Raw genomic sequence first — 23974 nt, forward strand, 5'->3', positions numbered from 1 at the left:
TTGAACTCTGTTAGAAATGAATAGAATTAGTAATATATTTATATTTTACATTAATTTTATAATTTTAGGAGTACAGCAATTGATTGTACTATTGCATCTGAAATTTTACATTCAGATAATGAGCTGGATGAGCTGACAAACAGTGGGGGACAAAAAGATGGATGTGAAACAATTAAAACGGCACTTGTTTTATACATCAGTAAGAAGATGGTGAGTTATTTTAAGTATCATTTACTTAAATGTGTATGTGACTGTGATATAAGTGTGTAGTTGTCTTTTCTTACCACTTCATTCCTCTCTCCTTGTAGACTCATTGAGTATAATAAATATTTTATTATTATATTGAGCTGGTGATCAAAAAATTCTAACATTAGAATTTTACAAAATGCATCTGATTTAAATTTTCCTGTCAGCCTCTTTGAATTAATCTCCTTATTAATGATTCACCACTCCCATTGTTTGTCTAAAAGTTGAATGATTTGAGGAAATTCTTTTCTTTAGGCATACCAAACACAATCTCTTTCCTCTCTAGATCTCCTTTATGGTGTCAAAATGGTGATAGTTCAGTTTGATCTTCACCTTAGGGTAAAAGAAGAAGTTGCAAGGGTGAAATCCAGCGAATATAGCAAGTATATGCAATAAAAAACTTGTAATATTATGTGAGCAGAAGTGGGAGCATCCAATTGTCCTTGCACCTCAGTATAGGTTATTTACACTTAACACCGATCCTCGAATACTTCAGAATGTTTTACTAGTAGTTGTTGACAGTCTGATCCTTGGGGACACATTCACAGAAAGTAACATAAATGTCCAGGAAAATTATGAACACACTTTGGTGTTATCCTGACCTGGCTCACTTTCTCAATTGCAGAGGTGTCGGTTATTCCAGACTGATATTTGTCTGGATCACAGCCATAGACCTAAGTCTTGTTGCTGGCCCTAGACTTGAAGTTTAGGTCTTCTTGGTTTGACAGAAATCCAGACAGATTTCAAGATGCAATCCTTGTGCTTGAGCAGGGTAGGAAAAAGGCAGCCCGCAGGCCGAATGCAGCCCTTTTAATTGTTTAATCTGGCTCATTATGAAATCCTGTGTAATGACATTTTCATTTCTTTTCTACCCAATTTTATTAGTAAACTACTGAAATCAACAGCATGAATGCCCACCTGTTGTTACGCTGTATATGCAAATATATGTGTGTGACTAGTAGCATGGATTGTAGTGAGAGCAGTAGTGGCAAGTTAGCAAGTTGTGGAACTCAGTCAATGCGCAGTGTGCTTTCTTGCAGTAAATTTCAGATTTTTTATGTCTGAATGTACCAAACTCTAAAAATATTGGAATTTTTTTCGTAGGTAAGGTATCTTTATGATTTTATTTTATTGTTTTAATTATTTAATTATAGGCTTTGAAATGAATCAGCACAAAAAAAGAAAAACTGATTTGGAATGCCAAAATTTTAATGATGCATGGACAGCAAAGTATTTATTTACAAATGTAAATAAAGCAATTTGTTTAGTTTCCCAAGAGATAATTGCTATATTCAAAGAATACAACTTAAGAAGCATTTTTCAATAAAGCATTCAAAATATGAACCAGTTTTTTTAAAGGAACTGCAAAATATTACAGAGAACTTGAAAAAACTTGCAAAAGAATTAAAATATCTTCATGAAACAAAACAATATTAACAAAGAAGCCAGAAAAGCTAGTTATGTTATTACACACCATGATGAGAAGTTGTATAAACCGTTTACTGAAGCAGAGTTTGTCAAGCAATGCATTGTAAAAGTTTCAGAAATATGTTGCTCTGAAAAGAAACAAATATTTGAAAATGTAAGCCTTTCTAGAAGAATGGTAGTACGGCAGATTGGAAATATTTCACAGAATTTATTTGATCAGCTTAGAACAAAAAATGCAAATTTTGAACTACCGTTCTCCCACTTTAGATAAGTCCTGCAATGCCACTGACACAAGCCCGTTATTAATATTTATTTGTGGCATAGACAAGAAATTAGCATGGAACTGATTAGTGTATATTTGATGAAAGGTACTACTACCAGAGAAGACTTTTTGTGGCTGCTGAAGAGTGTAATTATAATGCATTAAAAATTGTAAGCACCACCATGGATGGCTATCCTAATTTAACAGGAAAAATGTGGGCTTATTAAAAAGAATCAGGATAAAATAAAAGAGATGTAGCCGCAAGATGAAATAATTTTTCTGCACTGCCTCATTCATCAAGAATTCTTTGTAAAACGTTTTAAAATTGGGTCGTGTCATTAATATTGTAGCAAAAGTTGTAATTTTTATCTGGGGACAAGCCCTAAATCATTGGCAGTTACTCAAATGTTAAAAGATATTAAATGTGAATTTTACAAAATATCGAACGATACAGATGTGAGATGGCTTAGCACCAGTAAGGTTTAGAAGAGATTTAACAATTTGTTTGATGAAATTGTAAGTTTTTTGTTGATTAAAGAAAAAATCAATGACTTTCCTGAATTGTAAAATGAGGAATGGTTAAATGATTTCTCGTTTCTGTTGATATACTAATTCTTTGAGCAAATTAAATATTGCACTGCTACAAAAAAAGTAGTACACTTTAAATATTTACTCAAAAATCAGAACATTATGACAAAACTTAATTTATTTGCTGAAAATTTAAATGAAAAACAGTTAAATCACTTTCCAACATTGCAATCGCAACAAGAAAACTTGAAAAATGATGATTTTGTTAATTATGGAAAAATAGTAAAGGCAATATAATAGTAAAATACATGCTGAATTTGGCAGAAGATTTAAAAAATTGCAAAAGTTTTGTCATTAACAAATACACCATTTAATTTTAATGTACAGGATGCTCGAGTTCAGATTCAGTTAGAACTGACTGATTTGCAGTTGGATCATTTGTTAGAGGAAAAGATTCATTTGAACGAATTAATAGTTTTTTATGGTTCCCTCAATGCAAATAAATTCAAAAGTTTTCTGGATTATGTCAAAAAGTATTTAGTTTTAATTGAATCGGCATTTGTGAAAGAACTTTTACGTTAATGAAGTATATGAAAAATAAATATTGACCACAAATTACTGATGAAAATGTACATTCAGTATTAAGGATCACTGCAAGTGAGTTAGAACCTTTGGGTGAAATAATGCAAACGAACATTTGAGATTTCATGCCTTATATTAAGTATATATTAATTAATAATTGTTTTTACAACACGTTTATAATAAAAATAAAAATATATGGAAAGCTATAAATTTATAAAAATGTTTGATTAATCATCAATGCCTTTTTTTGTTCCACATTCCTTGAAATTAATATGTTCATTTTATATTCGATTGGTTGACCTGCATGCAGGGTTGTCATGACCCTGTGTGTCCACCATGTGGGGCTTATTTGTAAAAAAAATATGAAATTAAGTACATAAAATGCTATTTTTAAATTGTAAATTTTTTTTTTAGTTTCTACTTGGGAGGGGTGTTTCCCTCCCCAGACCACCCAACGGATCCTGGAAAACAATAGGAACACTGCAAAATTCATTACACAAGCACCATCGCACCTTTGGTCGCATGATGCATTAAAAAAGAGACCTTTTTGGCTCATGGTTAAAAGTATTTGCCAACCCCTGTGCTTGAGGATCAGGTGTCTGGGTGCAAACTCTGCAGTATTTGTGATGAATATTTAAAACAGGCATATAGATTACCCACACTTTTCCAAATGATATTCTTTCATTTGATCTGACAATTCTCATACCGAAATATCCAGTTTTTTTCATATTTTTAGGAGTTGCGCTTATGGAGTTTATCCTGATCCCTCTTGGTCCTCTAGTTTGTTCTACTTCTGCTTGAGTGCAACTCAAGATAATATGTTCAGTTTGTTGTTTTATCCTAATAAAACAAATTTCAAGACATTTAAATTTGGGATAAAACTTTCTGTCCCAGATTTTTCAAGATTGATGCAGAATTGGGTATTTCTTGGTGTGCAACATGATATTTCTTGGTGTATGCTTGCCTATTTAAATTCAAATTTTATTAGAATACTGTTACTTTTTATCCAAACATTGGAAGGTAGCTTCACATCTGCTAAGTTTATTAATATTTTTACCACTGGTAACATATAAATAAGTTAGAAAATTAATTAGATACATGTTTATAAAATCACATGCAAGAGAAATTGAAATGTAGAGAGGAATACCACTTATTATGCTGACTCATGAAGTTTGTCATGTTTCACTTGATTTTTTGTAGGATTAATCTGAGAACATTTTGGTCATATTATTTATTATTGCCTGTATTTGATGATCTAAGATTTTTAAAACTGGTTTTGTAGTTCTTAAATAGTATCTTAATATTATTTTCTTGCTGTTTACTCAAAGACTGGTAGCTGAAGTTCATTACCATTTTGGGTCATGAATAACATTAAATAAACCAGTTAGAGGATTAAATAAAACAGTAAAGAAATAAATAGTGAATAGTTATAAATAAAAAAGAGTTAAAATTATAATTATATCCAAATGAATATATAAGTACAAGTGTGTTTAACTGGAATAATGGAGATGTTAGTCATGGATAATTCAATCAATATGTTTGTCAAAATGTGTTATCGTAAAACTATTAAAAGTTTTAAAAAATTAATATAAATTTTTAATACAATTTCCAGCAATACGTTTAACCCTCTAATATAAACACAATTAAATAATTACACTTTCTAAGTTTTAGTAAATATACAAGTGTGATATTAAATAAAATACAGTAAACCCTCTACAATAGAGCTCTTCATAATGAGAATTTCTCTGTAATGAAAGAACTGGGAGGCCCTTCATAATTTCTGTACTAATTAATTTATTTTAGGGTATCCATCTTGCAAAAGAAAAGTTTTAATTTATGTACAATAAAATACAACATCCAAAATATTACCCACAACTACTTTTGAATCTGTGTAATATTTTTTGATAGTTAATGACCAATTAGTATTTGAAGTTTTTAAATAGAAACTAGTTACACTTGATTGCAACTGCCAGTTTACTCACTTTCTATGACTTTTATAAATCACTTACTTTACCTACTACATGCCAATGCAAACAACAAACAACAGCATGTATACCTCTCTTTGCTTTGTATAACCATAATCATTGGCCTAAAACACAGTCCAACATACATAATGTTGGCCTTAAGGTAGTAACCCCTGAGGTAACGCATATCATACTGTAGTACAGTTCTCATTAAAAGAGTTTAGAATTTTGTAAACTGTCTTAACAGCTCATTGCGTAATCTGACTAAAAATACTGTACCAGTGAATTTATTTTTCACCATTGTCTCCACAGTCCAGAAGTCCACAACCAGAAGCTGTTCTGAAGTAGCATTCTAGATGAATCAGTTATATACCTCTCTCAGTGATTTCAACAGCAGCAAAATCACACTTTCCAGTCAATGGTAAAATTTTGAATTCTAAAGTAGAATTCTTCACTTAAAAGCTGGATGTAGAAACTTTTAAAGGTGTGACAGATGACTACACAAATTTAAGCATCACAACCTCACATTCAGAAAAATTAATGATGAAACAAAGGACATAGACATTAATGTTACTAGTGCACTACTTGAAAAATAAGTGAGCTAGAGTTTTAAGATTTACAAGGAAGAAGACATTTTAAATTCTGATGAAATAAGACTTTTTAATGTTGCCAGATAAGACATTAAAGTTTAAAAGATGGGAAATTATGATGATTAATTGTTTTAGTTTGATCCAATATCACAGGAACTGAGAAACGGTAGTTATCAGTGATAAGCAAACATAAAAATCCTGGTTGTTTTAAAAACATTACCTCTGAAGTAATGAAACAATAAATCTTGTGTAAATTGATGACTCAAATCTTCAAAGAAGAAATGCAAAAGTGATACATAGTAAATATAAAAAAATTGTAAAATTCTTTTACTGGTGGATAACTATGCAGCACTTACAGACTCTCATTAAAGCCCAGCAGGGCAAGGAATGGGGAGAGGGGGTTTGGCGACTGGAAGCTCTTCAGACATTCAAGGATCTGCAAAAATTAAATTTGTCTTTTATACCTGCCAATGCTATAAGTGTACTGCAACCAACGGGTCAGATTGTTATCAAATGTCTTATGGCTCATTACAGAAGGGGAATGTTGCTTTATCTCACTGAAGAAAGAAAGTAATGAAATAACATAATCGTATCATAGCATCTGCATACCTCAAAAAGTATGGGACCTGGTTACAGTTGAAACAGTAAAATGCTCACTTCAGCATGCCAATCTTACTGCATAGAAAATAGTTTCTGAAGAAGATAGTGAAAGTGGTAATCTGCCACACAACAAATTGATTAAGCAATTTAATGTGTTGCAGTGCCTTCAAGTACATTTATTTGATATTGACAAATATCCAAAGATAAAGTACAAATAGCAGCTGAGTATATTGACAATATTGCTGAAAGCATCCTTGTTTGCAATATTGACAAATATATAAAAGCTGACAAGGTACCAACTGCAACTGAATTTATTGATGATAATATCATTGAAAGTATCCTTTCCTGGGATGACGAAGATTGCATAGAAGAAAGTCTGCCAAAAATGTTGCCACCATCTTCCAAACAAGCCTTGGACACTGTTAAGCTTGTTTTGATATATTTTAGATCATAAGGTATTGACCCCCATCTGCAATGGAAAATATTAAAAATAAGAAATGGTTGAAGAGAATTATTACTAATTAAAACAAAAGCAAAGAAGAATTACAATTTATTTTATTTTATTAAAAAACAATGATGATTTTTGGAAATGACAATTAAAAAGAGTTTAGTAATTTTTTAAACAAACTGTTTCTTTAATGAAAGATATAAATTATTAGTAAAATTAAGTGTAATGTATTTTTTAAATATTTAATAAGTATTGTAAGTGGAAGTGTTTTTAACTACATTGCATGTAGTGTTCAGTATCTGTTTGAAAATGGTTCTCTGCAAATACCCTGATAAATTTATTTTCAATTCATAGGAATGTATTTTTTAATTTAATCTAATTTTATTTATTGTTAAGATGTTACAGTTAAATAAGGTCATAAATGTCTTGTATTCTAGATCTTTAGATATATTTTTATGAAGTATTTTTCACGAGTAATTGTCTTCTATGCCAAGTTTATAGTCGGTTCTAAATGTAGTGAATGTGTGTAATATTGTAACATATATATATTATATGTAGTATTTGTTAATTAACAAACAAGTTTATAGTGCTATTGATATTTATTAATCCTAAAGTGGAATATTGTAAAATTGATGAACTAAACCAAATTTTTTTAAATGAATTCACTTGTCAGTCGCAATTAAATGTTTCCCATCTTGTCAGGCACTCTAAGCGTTTCTTAAAATTTCCAACTTTAAACTCTCACTTTACTGTTACTCATCACATTATTACCATAAACATGAGCAGTTGGTAACAGGTCTTGGTGACATCATATCCTTTCACTTTAGAATATTAATCATACTATTGATGTCACGGTTCCTAGGAGAGAAAATTACTGGTTCCATATTTGTCTGAAGTTTATTTTGGAATAGCAGACCTTGCTCCATTTTCAACACTAGTTATTGCATCAAATTAATTATTAATAATTTTAATTTCAATATTCAAATTAAAATGTTCTTCAGTAAAATCAAGTCATTTGGTAAAAACAATACTGAAGGTAATCTATTTATTAAATAGTTACATAGGGTTAGACAAAAGGACAAATAAAAGCACAGGGTAATTAAAATGATAGTCTCAATTTTGTAATTCTGTATTCCAAACGAAGAACTAATGACAAATTTGAAATAAATTACATCTGATAATACTCACAATAAGGCTTACAGAAACAATTCATAATTGTTCAATGTGGCTCCCTCCGGTAACACACATCTAAGCAATAACTGAACTCATCCCACACATGCAGAATAATATCTTATGTTACTGAGTTCACTGCAGCTGTGATAAGCTTTGCAGGTTGACCAGATTTGCTGGTAGAGGTGATACATAAACTGCATCTTTCACTAACTCCCTCAAGATGTTACATAGCATGAGATCAGTTAATCTTGGAGGCCAGAACTGAAGAGCCAGGTTTTCATTTCTGATGTGTCCTCTCCATCATTGAGGTTAGAGATTCATTCAGACAGCATTGAACATCTAAGTGCCAATGGAGCAGAGCTCTGTCCTGTTGAAAAATGAACTCTTGTGAATCTTCATTTAGTTGAGGGAAAAGCCAGTTTTCCAGCACATCCTGTTACATTATCCCAATAACCATGTGTTCCACAAAAAAGAATGGTACATAAACCTTTGTTTGCGATAGAACGCAAAACACATTAATCTTGGAGAAGTCTCTCTCATGTTGCAATGTGTCATTGGGATTTTTTAGACCCCATATGCAAAATTTAAGTCTATTCACTTTTCCGCTGAGATGGAACATTGCTTCCACTGAGCGCAAAAGAAAAGTGTCATCCTCTATTTTTTTCAAGCATTTGACCACAAAATTCAACATGCTTTGGTTTGTCACCTTCACGAAGAGCCTGTAAAAGTTGTAGGTGATATGGCTTGAAAAGTAAATAACATCTCAAAACACACCAGACAGTTGGTTGAGATATTCCAAGTTCTCTGCTTGCTCTATGGATTGACTTTCTTGGGCTTCATGCAAAATTTTCTTTCTAATGGTGTTATTCTAAACTTTCAGACCTACTCTCTCAACTTCTGTGTAAATCAGTCAGACATAATGTATAATTCAGGAAATGTAGAATAACTAAATTGAGACCATTTAGAATTGCCCAGTATTTATAGCATTTACTATTTTTATAGCAATTGTACATGATTTTGATGTTTGTTGTTTTATGACATGGCTGTGTAAACACTGTGAGTACAGTAAACAAGTGTTTATTATACTTTGCTTGATAAATAGTTAAAAAGTAATACTACTTATATAACAATTAAATTTTGCTTTACTCGCATTTTTATTTCTTTTCAGACACAAAGCAGAGCTCTAGTTCATGAAACATTTCCTCCAGAAAATGAAATGATGTTGAAAGTTGATGCTTATTTGGATTCTGTAATTTTACAAGTCAGTGAAGGTTTAATAGATGATATTCCTTTTCAAGATCCTCGTTGGGCTGATGCTAAAGCAGCAACTACTTGTAAGTATTTATTCATGTTGTAGTTTTTATGTTTTGTAAATTATATCAATTTTGTTGATGTTCTATGGCATCCATAGTTCTGATAAGTTTCTTCATTTTGTTACTAAAAATAAAATATTCAAAATTTGACTAATTTGATACTCAAAATAAATTCAACAAATTAAATTTATGAATGTTTCATTAAATATTGAATTGTATTAAATTTTTCAGTTTCCATAAAATTAACACAAGGAACTTCTTGTGATGTTTCATTATGAAACATCACAAGAATATTACTGTTAACTTGAATGTGATATAAATTTCATTTTTAAGTAACTCACCTCCCCTTTTGTAAGAAACTTTCAAACTTTTATAAAACTTTTTTTTGTACCTTTTTTTGGGTTACAGCTACCACCTTTTACCTTTTTTTTCTTTTCTTTGAAGATTGTTGGGTAGTGAATCTGTACTTTCCTTTTCTTCATATCAGTTTATTTTCTTTTATTCTATTAATTCTTCAAGATTATTTTAAAATATATATGTTGATGGACTTCTAAAAATTTAATTTTGTGAAAAATATGCCAATCATTTTAAATGAATGTAAATTATTGCTTTATGTACATTTAATTATTTATACCTTTTTAAAGTAAAATCTACCCTATCTTTTATTATAAATAAATATCTTATGACTGAAGTATTATAAAAGAATTTATTTTTTTTTAGCTTTAAATGTTCAACAAATAAGTAATTTGACTTCACTTCAGATTTTGAACCAGCTTGAAGAGAAACAAAAAGCTTTAGATTATTATATCTCATTTTTGAAAGATCTTGGAGTTTGGGATCAGGTATGTTTTTTTTTTGTGATTAGATGTTATGTTAATTTCAGTGGTATTATCAACATTTTTATTGGTAATTTCTTATGTATAAAAAATATGCAAAGATCTTTTCAGGAAAAATAATTATTTGAGAAAAGAGACCTTAAATTAAAGAGTGTTATTTCTTAAATGTAAATGAAAATGTTGTATGTAACTTAAATGTTGTATACTAATTTTGGGATAGATTTGTATAACCACAAACTCAATCTGACATCTAAGTTAATTCATAGATTAGAAATTAGATAAAAAAGCTGTCATATGAATCTGATGACAAAGATTATATGCTGATTTTTCTTATAAAAAGACATGGTGAAATTAAATCAGATTCTAAGTAATTCATTATACATTAGTTTAAACATAATACTGTGAAATCTGTACTCGTGAAACATGCTTTATCTTTTTGGTTCACTTGAACTTAATGATGAACTCTTTCTTTGACAAAATTGACAACAAGTATTTTAAACATATTCGTATGTATGTTTAGAGAATTTTTTTTAAACAGTTTTTGACTTTTTGAATCCATACATCATGCGGTGATTTACATATTTTTTGTGCTGAAGCTAAATCTTTTACATTTAGTAAACACTGGTTGTAGATCATTTTCTGTAGCTTGCATAAATCAGTCTCATTAAATATTCTCTAATTGACTTTTTCTGTTTAAAGATTGTTTACATTCATTCTCTTCAAATGTTGTAAAGCACTGGTTAAAACTGTATTGCTCATAAAATTTTTTTATGTTACTCGCATCATGGTTTGAGAATCTTGATTTAAAGATAAGATTATTTATATTAATCTGCATTGACAAATGCACAATATACCAAGTATTAACTATAATTCACACATTTTTTGTTTTTCTTTATTTTTTTTACAGCTTGGTGGTATTACATGTCGTGGTAAAGCTGTAGCTACAACATTTATGCTAGCTGAACACGCTGAAAAATTAGTTGCTTCTATTACATTAAGGAAACTTCAGTCTAAGTAATTAACAGTTATTCCTTATTAATTATATTTTTTTTAATGGCTTTATCTAAGAGTCTAATAACTTAAGATTCCAAATCCTTTTATACTTAGAATCTTTTGTGGAAATTGTATATTTTTATGTGCATAATTATTATTTTAAGAAAAGGTTAAAACTTACTAATTTGTTTTCAATTTTTAAATTTTATTCTCAGTTTAATTGTTCTCATATTTCATTCTACATTTTATGACTTCATTTCATTTCATTTTGAAAACTTTATCACTTTGCTTATCATGACTTATTTCAATTGAAATCTGTACTGAACATTTCGGTACTAAAAGAACTTTTCATGTTCTGTAATTATAATTAATGAACAGAATACTGAAGGAAAATAGTTTATTTACTTATTGCTGAATTAGTAAATTATGTTAGGTGTAAATATACATAAAATGTCAGTAATTGTAATATTATCCTAGAGATATATTACAGTACATTTTTCTAATTTATTGTTTAGAAGACTTTTTAAATTTTTTTATAAAAAAAATAAACATTGAATTTTTACATAGTTACATTATTTTACACCTGTAATGTGCCAAAACCATAACACTTATGTGCAACTTTATATGAAAAACAAGTTACTCCCAAGAACAGCTTACTTACTCTCAAGAACAGTATCCCACGTTGAGCATTTTAGGGACCGTAAAGAGTTATGTGATGTTTATCATTGTCTTCTTCACTGAACTATATATACTGTTACATTCAGCCTTTCAAGTTACACTTGTTAGCTATAGGGGAACTTCAGAGGGACTGGATGTGTATCTAAAGTGTTTTAACATTTTACTGCCACAGAAAAAGCTGGAACAGCTACTAGTGTAAACCTAAAATTATCACACTGGTGTCGAATTTTTTATCATTCTTTTAATTGTTAGTACTGAATAATTTAAATGTATTTGATTCCTGTAAGTTATAAATAACTAGTACACAATAAAAGTCAAAACAATGTAGTTAAAATATAACACTTTGCATTAAGAATGTTGATTTTTTTTAGATACTTGAACGTAAGCTATTTAATTGAAGCTAGATTATTTATTGAGGATCTGCAGTACTATGTTGATTACATAAAATGTGTAAAATGACAAGGTAAAAGGTCAGAAACAAACACCGATGCGAGTAATGCTTGATTTTATTATTTAAGCGAAACGAATGAAACGCATCATCAAAAACCAATTTTTAAAATTGCTAAATTAGGCAAACTGTGTAACATTGCAAATAATTTATTCAGTAATGCAACATTCAACACTGATGATTCTCAACTTACAAGCGTATGAATGTTATATTTACATGATTATAATTATAAGCATTAATTAAAGTAATTTTATTTCTTCATTTATTATTAGATGTTTGACTTGAAAGTCTTAACTCTTGCTGCAAAAGATTCCACTTGTTTCTTTTAATATTCCACTATATTTTTTGAAGACCCCATGTTTAAAAGAAAATTTATGTTTAAAAGCCATTGATAAAACGGGCAAGCAGAAATGGAAAAACTGTATAAAAACAGATAACGAATACTGTTGAACCAAATTATTGGGAACTGGAAAATATAATAGAAAAAAAATTGAACCTTTCACTGTATCTCCTAATATTGTCGTCAGCACTTTGGATTTCTCAGAATCAGATGACAAATACTGAATTGAATTTATTATTTTTGTTTATCATAGAAGTTTAATCTAAAATATTCGTTAACCATGGACTATTATATTTTTGTGAAATGTAATAGCACTTGGTTACTGAATATTAACATCTTGCAGTTGATTTATATTCATCAGAATTTACAGGAGATGCTTGTGAATCGATCGTCTGAACACTTGCAGTCTGTTTACTTGAACTCTATAAGCTAACTGAATTAGGTACAGTTATTATTATTATTGAGGTTGGATTCAATAATAATACAGAATGTTTATAGAAATTTTAGCAGTTGTAAATCTGTATTTTAGCTCTGTAATCAGTTTATATAAAAAGGTAGGTTTCATTGATATTTTGGTAAAAAAAATTTAATACATTCATGAAAATGGTGGCTTTTCTCCTTTTTGTGTTATTTTTTATAAGTATTCAGAGTTTATCACTGTATTTTGAAATAATTTAGAACATGAAAACTATATCTCTGTTTTCATATTCTTATGAGTATTTTTTCATTGCTGGAATGCAAATAACTTGAATAAATATATTGATAAAAAATTGTTATAAAATGTGTTTTACTATATTAAACACTATATCTGATTCTTACATAAAATTTCAAGTTTATGTATCAAACCGGTCAACATTCTTTTCCCAATTATCTAATTCCTACAAATGTTTTTCGTCAAGTTCCATTAAAATCTCATAGTTTTTAGGTAAGAATTTATTTACTGAATAGCTTACCTTACTGAATAGCTAAATAAATTTAGCTATTCAGATATGAATAAGCATTCAGATTGATTAGGATCATGGATAGAATGTTTGGCTTTACCCAGTAGGGGTACCCTTTACCGTTGGTCAATGGTCTAGCATTTTGTGTTATTCCAGGCAGGAAGCAGAATCCTTGGAGAGTTCCACAGGCACAGGATTGCCAGTTGAATAGCAGTTCAAGTAGTGATTCTTTAAACACTAGTTAAAAAGCAGTTGCTCTAGCAGCTGACAAAAAATTGCCATGGTGCCACAGGTGGAACCAGGGTGGCTTACTAACTCCTATGGAACTTGCCCAAAGAATAAGGAATAAGAAAATAGTTTTCAAGAGGAAGGGTGACAATCAACCCGCAGAGAGATTGCTGTGACCAGGAATATGTACTTGGTTTTTTTTATACATTATACAAAATTTATGTAACTGAAAAAAATGACATAAAAAGCTTTATGAGCATAGAGTTGGGCACAGTTGATTTAGTTTCCTATTTTATTTCTATAAGTATTTTGATATCAGTAGGTTTTCCCCAAAAATTATTTACAGCTGAAACTTGAATGCAATGTATACACAGGTAAAAAACTTATATTTAAAATTGGTTACCGTTTATTTAAACGAGAAATAATATTTAGAATAGTTTTTATTAAAATAATTTATGTATATTTGTACCTGTATAATTTATTTTTAACCTTTTTATCTTTAATAGATATGGAACAATAATTGAGTCTGCTATTGATGAGGTGTTAAAACAACATTCAATGAAACCAGTTGGTGTACTTACTAATCAAGATATATTTTTTAGAAAGGTAATTTAATTTGAAGTTTTTAAAAAATATAATTTGTACTTGGTTGTTCTGATTTAAGTTGTACTTAACCATCTATCTCTTAACAGTCACCTTAATTAATTCTCAGTATCTGTATATAATTTTTCCCCCACATTTCATGATTAGTAATCTCATAATTATTAGTTTATAGTTAATATTAAACAAAACGATTTTTTAACTTAATGATTTTCTCAAAATTTATTTACAGCAAACTAATAAATAGCATTCCTTTCCCTTTTATTTTCATCCAAAATTTATTTAAATTTCTTAAACATGGTTTCCGCTGATATATTTTAATAATAAAAAATCTCTTTAATCACTTTACCAGCAAAGAATGTATTTTCTCAAGCTCTTTTAGTTTTTTCAAACCATCATCAGGAGATTAAAAATATTATAATAAGTCAAAAATTAAAATGAGTACAGTCATGACTGTTTGAATGTCAACAGTATATTGAAGATAATATAGTGGATTCTGGTGCAATAAATTATAATTAAAGGGAACCATGTTATAAATATCTTAATTTAGTTGTTTATGATTAATATCTCTATATTTGTATTTAGGATATATTTAAATAATCTATCTTCTTTAAAAAATTTTTGTTCATTAATTCAATTTTTCTATGTATGTGAAATTTTTCTAAGTTATGTGTAAAAAATAATTATAGGATATATCTAACATTTTTATAAAAGTATTTTTATTGTATGTGTGACCATTATCTATGTTTAGAAAAATTATAATTTTTGGGTTTGTTATTTTTAATACTATTAATGTGTTCTTTTGCACGTATGGAAAATTTATGGTTGGTCATCCCATACATATGTGATATATCATATCACAATCTTTACATCTCAGATTATATACACCTTTTAAAATTAGGATCACTATTATTTAATGTTTTATTATAATTTCCATCTGTTGGTTAAAATCATGATCACCAAATTTTTCTGCAAATTTTTTTGCTTTTACTATTAAGATTGCATGACTGACGGACACATTTAATGTTATTGCTTTAAATGCAAGAAAGTGGTTCAGTGAACCACTTTAATAAAGCGTGTTCAGCATTTTTATTCTTACCATCATGTTTCCTCTTAAATGAGAACATACCATTTGCCATGGTACGTTCTCATTGGACTGCAGCCTCTAATTCTTTGCGGCATTTAATGATATGAGAAAGTGAAGTCTGAGAAAGTCCCAGTGTCATTGCAGCTTCTCGCTGACTACATTTAGGAAATTTATCACATATTTTTAAAACTTCTAATTTTTCATGTGAATGTAAACCCCAATGTTTATGTGAATTGGCTTTGAAATTCACAACAATTTTAGTACAGTACACAAAAAATAGACAACAGACAAAATCACAAATGATCTCTATGAAACAATAGTAACGTAACAGTAAATATAAACAACAGTTGAAGCACACACAAAAAGAAAACTAAAAAATTTAAATAAACATACGAATCAAACTGTATGTACAATATACAATGTCTAGAATGATGAAACACACTGAAAGACAAATAGCTAGAAGTGTACTGGCACTTCACATATGTATATTTAGTCTACCATCTTTTACCAATGGAAATTTGGCACCGCACTGTTTATTTTTAGCCAGCTAGCAGCAAGACCATGGTACACTGACCCATTTCCTTCAGCTTAAACATTAAATATGGGTACTGCAGTAAAATGAAAGCATTAACAACATTAATGCAGTGTAATAAACATAAATAATACATTTTGTACTGTAACAAATAAACATAACATATTAAAATGTTGATTCAATAAACTGATTCTTGATTCTATTACATGAAGAAATTTATAAAAATTTCTTGGATTTTGATTTGGGTTTTAGAAAAATGATTCAATAATCTGGCTGATTCAATTACCCAGTGGCTAATAAGCAGCATTTACAGTATTATAAATAATATAGAAATGGTATTCATGGAAATAATATTTTTTACTTTGATTTGTATATTCTGGAGCCTCCAGTTATATATTGCAGTTCTTGATATTGGCCTCAGATAGCTCCATCCCTAGTTGGTATAATAAGTATAGTGTACCTGTTAGTTTATTACATAAAATTCCAGGCCAGGATATGTTGTTAATTAGAACCCAACAACAAAATGGTGCTGACCAAAACAGTATCATAAGCCATTAATGTTAAAATGTAACTGGTTCGACAGAGTCTTAAGCTATCAATCTTCCACTTGGGAAAGCTACTGCTTAATCATCTACATTATTCCAACTTATTATTTTGAATATATATTATAGTTGGACTGATGGAAAACAAATAATATTTTTTATAAATTCTTTTTCTTATGTTAGTTAAATTTGACATATTTTTAAGTTGTTTTCTAAATTTCAGGTTAGCATTGTACATGAGGCGTTGCAACAGATTTGTCAATGGTGTGAGGATTTGGTTCATACAACTCAGAATCCACAATATGTTTCACAGCAAACTCTTTCTGCTAATTCTGTTATTTTGGTAATTACATTTTTTAGTGGTATTTACCTGTAATATTTACTTTATTTTTTCTGTTTACTTATTTATTTTCTCATATAGTAATTGGTATTTTATCAGCCTATCCACATTTTAAGTAAAATTTTAAAGAGCATACATCATAAAACTTATGCTAAAAACTAAATTTCTATTTTTCTTTAAATTTTGAATTAATAAAATCGTGTAACACAATAAATACAGTTCCAAAAAACTTACACCCCTAAATCTAGTATTGAATTCAAAAAGCCAAAATTTAAAGAAAAATTTAAATAGCTTATTTTTATTTTACTTTTTTTAATACTTCAAGATTTCTATGACTTGAATAAATTATCATTAAAAGTGACTCTAGATACATCTTTTATTTTTATTTTAAGTCATTCCTTTAATCTTTAATTTAATTAATTAATCTAAAATTTAAAATTTAATTAATTAATCTTAATAACTAGAAAAAATTTAGAAGTGTAATAATATGATGTAAATTGACATGAGTTGAAGGTAAAATTCAGAGGCAAGCTCTCAGAACCATTTGAAATCAAAACAGGACTACGCCAAGGCAATGGGCTCTCACCACTATTATTCAACTTCGCTCTAGAAATGGTAGTGAAGGAATGGCTCAAAAGATTCCCTCCAAAAGTAAAAATAGGCCGAGAAATCAAAATATACTGTCTTGGTTTTGCCAACAACTTGGTACTGCTAGCAAATGACATCGATGAAGCTAAATCAGAGATAATAGAACTTCAAAATATTGAAAATAAAATTGGCCTCAAAATGTCATTTGAAAACACAGAAATTATGCCCAAAAAATCAATACGATTAAAAGAAGTAAACGTAAACAATAATAAAATCAAAATAGTAACTCAATTTTAATACCTCGGAGAAATAATTACAAACAACCTAAACAAAAAAATCTTGATCCTTATAAGAAGAAACAAACTAGTTAAAGCTCAAAAATTAACCTATTATACTTACAATAAAAAATGCCTATCAATAAATGCAAAAATAAGACACTACAACACATTTATAAAACTAGAAACACTCTTCTGAACAAACAATCAAAGACAGACAGACTCCAGAAAATCAAAAGAAGAATTTGAAGAACCTGCATCATTAAAAAATACCAGAAAGACGGGCAGTGGTGGATTATGCCCAGTAAAGTCACGTACAAAGAGTTATAACCCCCCTACTGATACTATGCAAGGGGAGATGGATTCTTTGGACATTTCATGAGAATGCAAGATTCAAGAGTTTTGAAACAGCTAGTATAGTATAATCTCAAATCATAAAACACCAAGACAGGATGCAGATGGATCAGGGAAATAAGAGAGGATTGAAGGAAATTGGCCTTACGCCAGAAGACACCACAGATAAGATAAAATTAAACAAGAAAATCAAGATGAAAAACACTCACAAGAAAATCTCACAACACAACATTTTCAACTCTAGCAAGGGCAAAAAGATCGGAACATATGAAATAGTACTGGGAGAGCCGCAAGGTGCAAATAGTCCCATTGAAGAGACTTGGATGATGGACCGACTAAAGTGATCCTATGCAGTCATAAAAGATGATGATGATAATAATAATAAATGCAAATTCAATTTTTTTTTTTTTTAAGAAAGTGCAGAGTAACTTTTAATCTTAGAATTTATAATTTTCTTTATCATGGTTGTAATTTAACTTTTTAATGTTTACAGGAAGCTGTACAAGCTGTTATACAATACCGTCAACAGAAAGCATCATTTTTTACACCTTGTAGAGCTGTAGCTGATGTATTATATGAATATCTGCCCTGGACAGCTGCTTCTGGATCACAAGGTCTATATAAATACCTTACATTACAGGTATGTGTTTCTATTTTTTGTCATGAATTATTAAAACTAATTTATAATTTACTTTTATTTGATTGAACAGATGAAAGATAGGCTTATATCATTTTATAAGAATATTTATGCCTAAAAGTAGTAAACTGTCTTACGATGTAAATAGCTATAATATAAAATAAACACTATTATTTTATTCTAAATATTAATTTCATAAAGCAATCTGTACTATTATTCAGTTTTCTTAAGGAGTTTTTTTCTTTTAATAGTAGGTAGTATATTGCTTCCTTTAGTTCAGTGACAATAGTTGTGATAGCAGACACATTAATATTTAATGTATACAATGGTAATTGTCACACAAACATTTATGAAAAGACAAAAATTGCACCACTCTCTAACACAATTATTTCATAATATTTATTCTGTAATAATTTTATTATAGTTTTTATTTTTCTTTAATTTCAGATTTTTTCCAGTTTTGTATGTTTATTATTTTTTTTCTAAGTATAATTATGGACTTTTTTGTAAAATTTTTCAGCAAAGTTTGACGTTAGAAAATGGTGTCCGGGCAACGGGTGATATCAATACTCATACAGAATTGTTAGACCAATTAGTCAATCTGGTTGATGTAATATTGGATGGCCGTAAATGTCATTTAGAAAGTATAAGATCATCGAATAAATTTGATTCTGTTTTACATCAGTATGAAGCAGATCGATATTCTCTTATTAAACCATTTTGTAAGTTTTATAATTTTATTAATTTAATTTTTTTGACTACTTAATTCTTAGCCTCATATCCTGATGAGCTTGGTGTCATAGAATAATAGTGATATAAGTGCCAAAGTGCCATAAGCTACAAAGATTTTTCATAAACTATTTTCTTATATCTTTTTTAACACAACAAGCTTTATTTTTTCATTTTACTAGATATGCATTTTTTATTGTCTTTTTATACCAGCTGCTCAAAAAGAATATCAAGGTTTTAATTTTTTTATATCTCTTAGATGAGTTTTACAGTATTGATTTAAGGCTAGAATCAAAGAGCAAAAAGATTAACAATAAAAAAGATTATCGGTTTGAAATGACTGAATGTCTGTATAATGGTAAGAGTATGGGATGATCAAGGTTGTCTGAAGAAATTGTAAAACGTGTCTAGGAATTTTTCTTGTTTAGTCCTAAAAAATTTACTAGAAAAACCTGATAATGACAATCTTCAGGTGATAACATCACCTGGTGTTGTTGATGATGTCATCACCAGATTATGACAATGTGGAATTTTGAAGGAAATGCTTCCATATGTGTGCATCCCATTAGCACCTGTTACAGGTGTTGAAGCATAACAACTGTACTGTATGTGACGACTTCACAATCAAAATGTTGCGCATGACTTTCTAGATTGTATTGTGTTTAGTGATGAGTCAAAATTTCATCGTTATGGAAAAGTTAACATACATAATGTTTGTATCTGGAGGTAAAAAATTTCCATAAACTCTTTTAGTGCGAAAGGAACTCCCCAAATTAAATGTTTTCTGTGCGATATCCCAATAGCAAGTTTACAGATAGTTCTTTTATGCTGAAGCAAGCGCATCAGGAATTGTTTATTTGGATATGCTGCCATGGTTCTTTCCTCAGCTGCAAGATAAAGTCAAGAATTTTATTTGGCAACAAGATAATGCACCTCCTCACTAGCATAACTGTACAGGATTGGTTGAGTGATGTACCTCCAACTACTGGATCAGTCGACACGGACCCAATGACAAAGCTTATGTGCAGTGACCACCAAGGTTGCCAATCTGACCCCACAAGATGTTTTCCTTTGGGGTTTTTACAAAGGATCTTGTATAGTGCCTCAGCTACCTTCTGGTCTACCTGATTTGAGGCATAGGATTGAAGCAGCTGTCACTTCCATTACTCCAGATGTGCCATTTACAAACTCTTATCAGTTAGATGTGTCACATCCTGTGTGATGAAGAAACCTGCTCATATTGAACACTTGTAAAGAAAAACTGTAAGAGTTGCTGTTTTATTTTGTATGCAATTAATTACTGAAAATCAAAAGTTAAGCGATATTAAATAGCTTTAAAATCCCCAATATTCTTTTTTGTACACTTTTTATTTGAGAGCTGTTCTTTTAAAAGATATTGCAGCAACACTCTTACATACATTATGTAAATACTACTACTACAATGCAGTCAAAAAAGAAAGTTCTGGTAAACACAGGCTAGCTGGCAGAAAGGTAGCTTTCTTTAAGTTATTTAAAAAAAAGACCTTCAAGTTAGTCAGGTAAAATAACCTGTAAACACTAAAACCTAGTTAATGAACTTGTGATTTTATGTTGTTCTTGAACAATAGGTGTTTGTGAATGTGTTGTTTATTCATGAATGTACAGAATTTTTTGAACAGATTTTATTGTTTCTTTTGTTTTGCACCTTGTTAATGTTTTGAATTATTATTTAATGTTTAATGTTTGTTTTTAATGTGAGCATCTTTCTTTATAAATACTGTGTAATTATATTATGTTGCTGTATTTTTATATCTTAGTGTTGCATATGATTGTTAAAGTTAAAAGTTATAATTTTATCATTTTAATCTGTCCAATAAATATATTATAAATATATATATATATATATATATATATATATATATAATTTATATGAATGTTATTTTATATAATATATTTCATATTATATGAAAATAAACCTCCAAAACAGAGCCATCTCTTTGGTATACATGAAACCAAATGTATGTAGCTCGCATTAAAGCACAACCAAATCATCAACCTTTGACACAGTGTTCTCTAACCCACATTATATCAGGAACAGGCAAGATCTACTGCTCTCCTAGGGATCAGAACTCAGCTCCTTTTCTTAGCTCTAAATATACCTCTAAATTACCTCCAGATCTTTCTGGTACTCAATGTTATTACCCCTCTTGGCAGACTTCTTTCATAAATTATTATAAAAACCACATGATTCTGGTTGTCTTGCAAGTTTTATATTATAAATAGCATGAATCCTGATGCTGTAGTTTATACAGATGGTTCTAAACAAGATAATTCTGTTGATTGTGCTTTTGTGATTGGTAATAGAACATATATGTTTGGCCTTCCCAGTATCCTCAGTGTTTTAGTCACAGAGCTGTATGATATTAATAAGGCCTTAAATATAATTATCCCAACATATTGTCACGTACTACTCTATTCAGATTCATATAGTCTGTTATTTCTGAAATGACTCGGCATAACACTAGTGTGAGCTTCTGCTGGATCCCCAGCCATATTGGAATCTCAGGCCATGAGCGCACTGATGGTGCAGCAAAAGATGTTTGTTTTTGCAGCCTCCTTTCACTAATTGTGTTGTTTGTGATGATCTTGTCTTTCTCGTTAAGAAGATAATCTGTTATGAGTGGCAGAGTGAATGTAATGCTATTATCAACAATAAACTTTGTCTAGTTAAGAACATATTGTGTCACCGTGGAGCTCCTCATGCAAGAATAACCGTCAAGAGGAGGTTTTTTTTGCCTTTTGCGAATATTACATCTAAACCTACTCAAAAAACACCTCATGATTCAGACCGATGCATCTGTTTGAGTTCACTATGACTGCCAACTAACAGTACACCACATCCTTGTAGACTGTCTGTTATGCAGCATTGCATCAGATGTTTAAACTAGCGACTAACATCCAAACTATCTTGGTGAACAGTGAGACGTTATCGAATGTCTTATGATTTCTTAAGGCTGTGCATTTGTATTCAAATAACTGATTATTCATGAAATGTTTTTTGTCTATTTATGCCACTTTGCATGTGCCAGATGGTAATGTTGTTGTTTTAAGTTACATTTTTAATATTGTTTTCGTTGTGGTTATATTTCGCCTTTAGCATACAATGTAGGCGTTTTACATATATGCTGTGTTTTTATATTATTGTTTTTTTTTTAATTTAAGTTAATTTTTATCATTTAATTGTTTAGTATGTTAATATTGCGTCTAAGCGCTGATAACAAATATCTGATATTTTTACTAAAAAACATAAAATAAAATTTAAAAAAATAAGAAATTAAATTTGGTCATCTCCTCGTGGTATTTATCCGGTAACACTAAGAACCGTGTAAAATACTTTTTTACCTGTACAAAAGACAGATAGCCAGCTATAACTACTATTTTTAAGATGGGGGTTGACTATTCTGAAACCCGCATACTTCACATTATTCAGAGTTTTGAGTCCTGTGCTGACCAAACTGTTGCTCTGAGGAAATTATGGTAAACTGAAAGTTTTTATGAATTGAAGAGGCTTTAATTATTACTTATCAGTATTATTCTCATAAGCATGATGATAATGAACATAGTGACGATCTTAGTTAGTTGTAAATTTGCTTGACTCATTTGAAAGTAGAATACTGTACTTTATCTTGTAACGCTATTTAATATTACCAGGATAAATTTACACCATTTGTTAAAGTATCTATAGCATCAGTGTCAACATATTCTGTTTTATATGATAGGATATCTGATTGCCAGGGAAATAATGGAAGGAGTAATTTTTCTTGTGTTTTATTTCAACGACCTATGGAAACTGATTTGTTAAATATTGGCTTTGGCTGTGGGTAATTCAGATTGCATCATACTCTTAAATTTCTTGGGCATTTAATGTGTTTCAGAACCATAAGACTGTAAGGGATGCAGTTCACTGTCTTATTCTCAACCTATTTTTGGCTTCTTTCTAATTTCAGTAGCCTTACTATTATTACCATTGCATCATGAATGTTAATACTATTAACCAACTTCAAAAAATAAAAATAAAATTTTGAATATAGATTCTTAATTCAACCCATGTGTATTTTTCTTTTTAAGAATACTCTTGTTTTTTCCAGATATATCAGTGTCAAGAATTTTTGTATTTTGTAGAGAAATTCTTCTTGTGATCCTTTAATTAATAAATTTCTTTAAAATTAACTGATGTGAAAGATTTTTAATGAAAAATTCCATGGATGGCTTGAAGATTTTATTTTGTTTGTTACAATCATTATGTAATATTAGTTTTTTACGGGATATTGTATATAGTCTGCACTCATTCTGTTATTTAAAGTGTTTTCTCATGAAGATTCAAATAAAAATTAGTAAAACTTAAAAAGTAAAAAAATAATACATATTCCAGAGCAGCACTGTATCTGGCAATTGTTGGTGGTTGCTTAATATCATTTTTTGATTTGCTTTTCTTATTTTTATCAAGACAATAGTTTGTCTTTTGTATTTTTTTGAACTGCTTTATTTCATAAGGCAGTTTTCTTGTAGGCTTACTCATATTTTAAATTATATAAAATAAAAACTACTTCTAAAAGACAGCGAAAAGTAACTTTACTCAGTTCTTAAATTCAAGCATATTGATATTAGTATAAGATTAAGAGTTGTTAAATTGTGGGAAGTTTGATCTTAATT

General features: G+C 29.5%; 1 protein-coding gene across 5 annotated transcripts in view; it reads left to right on the forward strand.

Annotated features, from left to right (window-relative positions):
* Positions 1 to 23974, forward strand: part of Nup133 (nuclear pore complex protein Nup133) — a 99079-nt gene that overhangs the window by 44766 nt on the left and 30339 nt on the right. For all 5 annotated transcript variants that reach the window (XM_075366626.1, XM_075366627.1, XM_075366625.1 and 2 more), the window contains 8 exons: positions 69 to 210; positions 8990 to 9155; positions 9855 to 9976; positions 10878 to 10984; positions 14105 to 14204; positions 16583 to 16702; positions 18410 to 18556; positions 19074 to 19275. In XM_075366626.1, the coding sequence (XP_075222741.1) occupies positions 69 to 210; positions 8990 to 9155; positions 9855 to 9976; positions 10878 to 10984; positions 14105 to 14204; positions 16583 to 16702; positions 18410 to 18556; positions 19074 to 19275 (1106 nt within the window). The remainder of the gene's footprint in view (positions 1 to 68; positions 211 to 8989; positions 9156 to 9854; positions 9977 to 10877; positions 10985 to 14104; positions 14205 to 16582; positions 16703 to 18409; positions 18557 to 19073; positions 19276 to 23974) is intronic.

Source organism: Lycorma delicatula, chromosome 5 (assembly GCF_047948215.1).
Source record: "Lycorma delicatula isolate Av1 chromosome 5, ASM4794821v1, whole genome shotgun sequence".
Taxonomy (NCBI): Eukaryota; Metazoa; Arthropoda; class Insecta; order Hemiptera; family Fulgoridae; genus Lycorma; species Lycorma delicatula.